A 7,262-nucleotide genomic window follows, 5' to 3' on the forward strand; every position below is an offset into this window, starting at 1 on the left:
GCTGTTAGTAGACCACACAGTATAAAGTAAATACTCAGTAAATGTTAATTACTATGTATATTATTTTTATTATTATTTTCCTGCTTCCCTTATTTGATGAACCATAAATACTTGAGGTATATCATATTTTATCTAATGAATTAGCAAATATAAAAATGTTTACTAAATACTTGCTGAATAAATGAATTAAATGAGAAAAAATATCTAACAAAGAGTCACCTAACAGTGAAAGTAAGTTTTATCAGGTTTTTCTCAAAATTGATCATCTGTTTATTTTGTAAGAAGTAGACTAAGTAAAGCCTTGCGAATCTGTTTTGTTTTCACACTATAGATGACAGGGTTGAGCACAGGGGGCAAAAGCAGATATATATTGGCCATCATCGAATGGACCACTTTGGGGGCTGATCGGCCATAGCGATGCACCAAGGACAAGCTAATCATGGGAATGTAGAAAATAGCAACTGCCCCAATGTGAGAGACACAAGTACTAAAGACCTTGTGCTGTTCTTTGGGGGAGGCCATACTGAGCACAGAGCGAATGATCAAGATGTAAGACAGGACAATGCATGGTGTATCCACTCCTGTGGTCAGAAGGAGACAGATTAATCCATAGATGTTGTTGGCCCGAGTATCTGAACATGCTAATTTAATCACATCTGGATGGTAACAGTAAGAATGGGAAAGGACATTTGCTCTACAGAAAGAGAGGGGCTTAAGGAGCAAGAGTAGTGGCACTATTAATATTACAGTGCGCAAAATCATTAAGAGACCCATCTGAATAATTCTGGAATGAGTGAGAATAGTAGTGTACCTTAGAGGATCACAGATTGCCACAAAGCTGTCAAAGGCCATGGCCACCAGCACCCCAGATTCTATGACAGTAAATCCATGAAGAAAAAACATCTGGATAATGCAACTATCTAGACTGATTTCTCTTGCATCAAACCAGAGGATAGCTAGTGTTGTTGACATTGTAGAAATAGTCAAGCCCAAGTCCGCAGCTGACAGCATGGAGAGGAGATAGTACATGGGCTCATGGAGACTGTGCTGGGTGAAGATGACAAGCAGGATCATGCTGTTCCCAGAGAGGGCAATGGCATAAAGACAGCAGAAGGGAATGGAGATCCAGACATGGGCAGACTCTAGGCCAGGAATGCCAGTCAACAAGAAAGTTGGAAATGTAGAAGTCAAGTTACTTAAGATCTCTATGTTTTGTAAATTTGTAGCATTTGTCCTCACAATGCTCATATCCTATAGAAATAAGAAAGTACATCGTTACACAAAAATATCTAGATTAATTTTCTTTGTGTTAGGAGAGGTATCTAAGTTCATAAATAAGTGCTCTACCATTGTGAAAACTCTGAATTGAACTCTGACATTTATCTGCATTCATATTTAGCAAAATATATAAACATTTTAGGTCTTAAATTCAAAGAAAATATGTCGGTATAATTTTATTCATTTTATTGATTATTATTTTATATATCGACATAGTTTTAAGCTCCATTAGGTCATTAGATTCTGTGAATAGAGACTTAGCTAAGAAAAATAATTACATTCAATTTTAGGTATATAATTTATGAAATGATTAAGAGAAATCCACTTAAAGGTATCCTTAAATCTGAAGAGTCCATGAGATGTGAATCTCCAGGCAAAAAGTTCCAGATTTGAACTAGAGACAAAAACTCGGATTTTTGCTCCTTATAGATTTAGAAGTTGTGAATCATTTTAATCCAACATTGTGGGTGAACAATCTCAGAGAGTGGACTTATAAGTGAAAACTAGTGACAATGAAACTCTGCAGATTTACTGTAAAGGTTTATATCCTAAAGTGAGATGAGTTTAGACAATTTATAGGAACCATAAAAACCAAGAGAGCATGGTGTCATGACTCTGTGTTATATAAACAATAGTGTAGAATCTCTTATGCAGTCAAGTCTACTAAGGGTCAAAATTTTTAAATGAGATCCCATGTAATGGTTATATTAGTGAACCTAAAAAAGTAATTGAATTTCCCCAATGGAAGCTGAGAACCTGCTACGGTAGCATGAGGAATAAATGGGAGAATAAGCAGTGGAGGCACAGTGTATATTATTTCTGGAAACTTGTTAGTGGAATCAAGGGGAAAGGCCATGACTAAGGTAGATGGAGAATTCTTGCAAAATTGTAAAGATTGAGCATCGTCCCATGCACCAAGAGGTCATCGGTTCATTCCCCATCAGGGCAGGAGACAGCCAATCAATGTTTCATTGATGTTTCTATCTCTCTCTCCCACTCCCTTCTTCTCTCTCTAGAAATCAATTAAAATATATTTTTAAAAAAGATATAGTAAATAACGAGAGCTTGAAAAAATACAATGGTATAGAAAATTCTTTAAGAAAGTACCAGGTGATTGATTTAGAACATGATGGTAATTAGCCCTCAAAAAATCGACATGATGCAATATACAGATCATGTGTCATAGAAATGTACACTTGAAATCTATATAATCTTATTAACCAATGTCACCCCAATAAAATTTAATTTTAAAAAGGTGATGATCATCATTTCCACTGACATTAAAGAGTAAGTGGCAAAAAAGTAGATTAGTGGAGGGTTATATGAGGGCATTACGTGCCAGTGCTTTAAAATAAATTTTTTTATGATAGTCAAATACACTGGACATAAAATTTACCATCATAACCACTTTAGGTATACAATTAAATGATATTTCATACATTCATAGTGTTGTGTGACATTACTATGAACTACCTCAATTCTTCTCATCTTGTAAAACTGAAATTCTATAGCCATTTAAACAATTCCCGCCCCCCCCCCCCATTTCCAGATTCCCTCTAGTCTCTGAAAACCACAATTCTACGGTCTCTTCTTATGTTTTAATTATTCTAAATATCTCATATAAATAGAATAACGCAGTATTTGTTATTTTGTGATAGCTTATTTTACCTAGCATAATGTTCTCAAGGTTCATACATGCTGTAGCCTGTGTCAGCATTTCCTTCCTTTTTAACTAGTGCTTACTTTTTGCCCCACATGAGTTTTGAGTGATATTTACTGCTGTTCTAGGAGTATGAAGTGATGGATGCCAGTTTGAAGATAAGTTAGAGGTTTTCAGTAGACATTGCAGAAAAGAGGAAAGGCAGTTGAATCAATCCACACAGAAATGTTATAAATGTTATAAAGTCTCATTCAATTAACATTTTAAAAATCTTTAAATGAATACATTTACATTGTTAAAATCAATTCTGGGAAGACAAAATCAAATAATAGCAATATTAATTATTATGATATTAATATGTTTTTAATTAAACATTTAAAAATAATAGGTAAAGTTTACTTCCTGAGAGCAAATACCCTGCAACAAGTATACATGTTACTATTCCCTTTTTGCTTGTTTCTACAAATGCTTTTTCATTTCAAGTTCCTAGGGTTTTCGGTCAATCTGAGAAAAATCATTACAATAGTTAACTATAATTTCATAGGGTTCAGAAATCTGTGTGTTATATGGATCCCTGAGGACAGGGGTGACTGTAAGTTATCTGACTTTTCTACAAGCTCACATGAATATTTGTGAGTAGGCACCCATCAAAGTGCAATGTTAGCACAATAAAACACCTTTCTCTACCTTCTTACCAGCTTCATGTGGAAAGAGGAGCCCTTTTTGTCTTCACTAGCAGGGAGAGAACAAGTTACAGTTCCGGATCCAAGGCCTTTATAGCAAAGTGGGATTGAGCTGTGGGACCATTGGCAAGATGCAAATCTCCCTGGGGTCACAGACAGAGAAAAACTGAAAAATTTCTCTCTCTCCATCTGTTAATACAGGACAATGTGTTCCATGGGATCCTTAAATGCAAATAAACCAAATCATCCATGTAAATGGATGTTGCTCTGTCACTGGGGAATAGAGAAGGGCAGGTTGTTGTGTCTGTATTATCCATATGCTGTGAAGATAAGAAAGCAAACCAGTGTTTCCTGGGACAATCATGGTGACAATAAAGAGTGAAGAAATTTGCAAACTACTCTCTAGGCCCCTGTTTCTTTATTACTGCATTGTCCCATAGGGAGGATGATACATCTGCTCGTGAATTCATCTTTGCCTAGCCACTCACTAGCTTTTCCCCCTCAAATGGGTCAGCTCCTGATGTATGAATTGGACCCTATTTTGCTATTGGCTGGCATCACTGTGTAAGAGTAATATGTTCTCATGTGTGCTTACTCTGGTAAATGCTGTTTTCCTGTGGTAATAAGTGGAAGGGTCCAGATTCTTGGGATAATTTGTCCAGTCTTGTCAATGTGAGCAGTTAAGTATGGATGCTGATTACTTCATAGGCCTAGCAATTCTAGATTCATAGGAGAAGGAAAGACCAACACCCAAACATTATGTTTCTCTTTAGTAGAGAAGTCCCACATTGACAGAGTGAGTCTTGGGTTTGCCTAGATGTCAATAAGACAAGTAATATGGTTCTCATTTAGCTATTTTTTTAAAATTTCTATTTTGCTATTATTCCTATGCTTTCTTGTTTGAGAACGCTTAACAGTAGAAAGTGTGAGTGGTTAAATTCAAACACCATGTCTACCTGCAACCCCTATCAAGTGTCTGAAATGATACTTCTGTTATTTACATAGCAGACTTACCTTATTTGACTAAAAATATCCTTCAAATTTCCATGGGAATAATAAAAGTAGACCTTAGAACTGAGGTCTCATTTGTAGAAATGAGGCAAAAATAAACCTGCAAGTACCATCTTGTGGTCAGTAGTGGAATTGTTGGGATAATAATATCAGGCACATGTGATTCAATCATTCATTCATGTTAACTAGTGTTTATTTCCAGTAAGCTAGGTTTGGGAATAGAATAGTGAGCAAGTATACTGTGCTTTTAAGGAATTTATATTCAAGTCAGAAGAACAGATGATAAATAAATAATTTAAATAATTACATATCATACTAAGATAGGGAGGAAATAAAGTATTTATGTTAAAAGAAAATTATAGGGAGCAGGATCTAGTCAAAATACAAGGTTAAGAGACATCTTGCTGAAAAGGTGGTTTTAGTTGAGACCTAAAGGATGATTAGAGGGAGATAGAATGTCCTAGAAAGGAGCAATGGGACAACCTGAGATGATTAAGAGCAAAGCCCTAAGACAGATAAGTGGTTGATGTGCTTGGAAATAAAGAAGACTAGAAGGGCTGAAGCAAAGGAGAAAGGTAACAATATACTAATTGAGGTATGTTGAATAAAATACAATACACTACTCATCTCCAATAGGAAATGAACTACTCATACATGTAACAGTAAGGATCTGTAAAACTTTACGCAGAGAATAAAGTGCCACACTCCACTCAAAAACGTATCATTTATTTTTATATACATATATAAAGTTCTAGTGAGAAAAAAATTAATCCACAGTGAAGAAATCATATCAGTGTCTACCTGTTTGGGTAGGAAGAAGTGATTGGCTACAAAGAGGTATAAGAAATCTTTATGAAGTAGTGAAAATGTTCTATATCTTAATTGGGCTGGTAGTTACATAGGCATTAAATGTTTCTGAACTCATCAAACTATGTATTAAAATGTTTTCATTTTATTATCTCAAGTTATTCAATTTTAGAAAGAAAAAAGGGGGAGACTCACAATCATTAATTGATTTGCTGATAAGGGAGTAAAGATCCCTTACAACTCTAAATTTTGGAATTATGAAAATGATCCTGCAGAATACTCATTAATTTTTTTGCGGGGGAGGGGAGCACTTTAGGCTCCAATAGCTTTTTCTTTTGGGAGAAGCAAACATATTACCGATTCCTTTATCTGATGTTGGTTTTAGTAATATAAAAGCCTGAAATTTAGAATCTTCTTTACTATTGACTTTGACAGGAGAGTGGTAAATGAAGATAAAAACACAAATGTAAGGATTGTAACCAATATGTAACCTTTTTTGAGGTGATGGTATTATAGGTATATGAAATTGTCAAAACATATCAAAATGTATGTACGTATTAAATATATGCAACTTTTTGCATGTCAAGTATACTTCAATAAAGTTGGAAAAAAATAAGAAAAAATAAAAGAACATAGTTTTCTAAAATAGCTTAAAGTTTTAATTTTAAAAGAAATTGAATATTTATAAATATCATTATAATTTCTAGTGACTTTTTCACTATTTTTAACCACATGAGAGAATCTCCTTCCTCAGTCTTCATTCTGATAACCATTGTCATCAGGAAATCAGCAAATTTTGTAAAGAGACCAACTCAGAATACCTAATCCTAATTGTTAGCAGTCTCAAGAACTTATGATTTTGGAAAATTTGCATCTAGATTTTCAAGTTTTACTGAAACGTAATCTATTCCAGAGTCCTTCATCCTTGCAGATTGCCCACTCCACTCCCCTAGACTTTGGCACTTAATTAATCTCTTTTGTACACTTATGTTGTTTCAATTACTTTTTCATACTAAAATTAAAGTTCCTCAATTGAGGATAATTTGTAAAAAATACATAAACGAGCCAAAATAATTAAAATACCACAAATCTTATTACTCTGAGTAGCTGTTATTAGCATTTGGATGTATTTCCAGAATCTTTTTCTTTGCACATGTATTCCTTTTTTTAGTATTGGTATCAGCCTTATGGACATTTGTTCATTTTCCCCCCTTTAATATTATACTCTGACCATTTTTCACACACTTAGACACTCTTTGCAAATATAATAGTTAAATGACACATGATATCCAATTGCTCATTGCATTACCTGGTTCCTTATAGATTAATATTGGAATGTTTTCTGGTTTTGTTTTTATAAATAATAAATATATACATATCTTTGTACTGTTTTCTAACATTCTATTTCTATAAAGAGATTCCAATATAGGGAAAATATATGTACTTTTAACTGTTTTGATGGAAACTTTATACTCTTTTTTAAACAAGGTATACCAACTTAGTGTTCTACAAACAATGTAAAAATAATTTTTGCTTTAGTGGTCTGTGGAAGATGATATACTTTTCAAAATCTTCACTCATTTTGGAGATTTTTCTGTTTTCTTGTGATGATGAACATAGGTCAACTCAGAACTTCTCAGGGAAGTCTTATTCTGGGGATGCTGAAAATTGTCTCCTTTTGCTTCTGGAAGGTTGCCGACCTCTGGGCCAGTGGTTCAGAGAAATGACTTAGTGATGAGATATGATGGCCTGGCAAACTTTCTGCATTTATGTTCCCAGAGCAGTGGGGTGATTAGGGTGGTTGTGATGCTGTGCACTTGGGC

At 34.4% G+C, this 7,262-nt stretch overlaps 1 protein-coding gene across 1 annotated transcript; it reads right to left on the reverse strand.

The window, feature by feature from the left end:
* Positions 1-270: 270 nt before the first annotated feature.
* Positions 271-1,248, reverse strand: LOC132241860 (olfactory receptor 51F1-like). Its single transcript, XM_059710824.1, has one exon. It carries the CDS (start codon positions 1,246-1,248, stop codon positions 271-273), a length of 978 nt encoding a protein of 325 aa, XP_059566807.1.
* Positions 1,249-7,262: the final 6,014 nt, after the last annotated feature.

The sequence above is a fragment of the Myotis daubentonii genome, chromosome 9 (genome assembly GCF_963259705.1).
Source record: "Myotis daubentonii chromosome 9, mMyoDau2.1, whole genome shotgun sequence".
NCBI lineage: Eukaryota > Metazoa > Chordata > Mammalia > Chiroptera > Vespertilionidae > Myotis > Myotis daubentonii.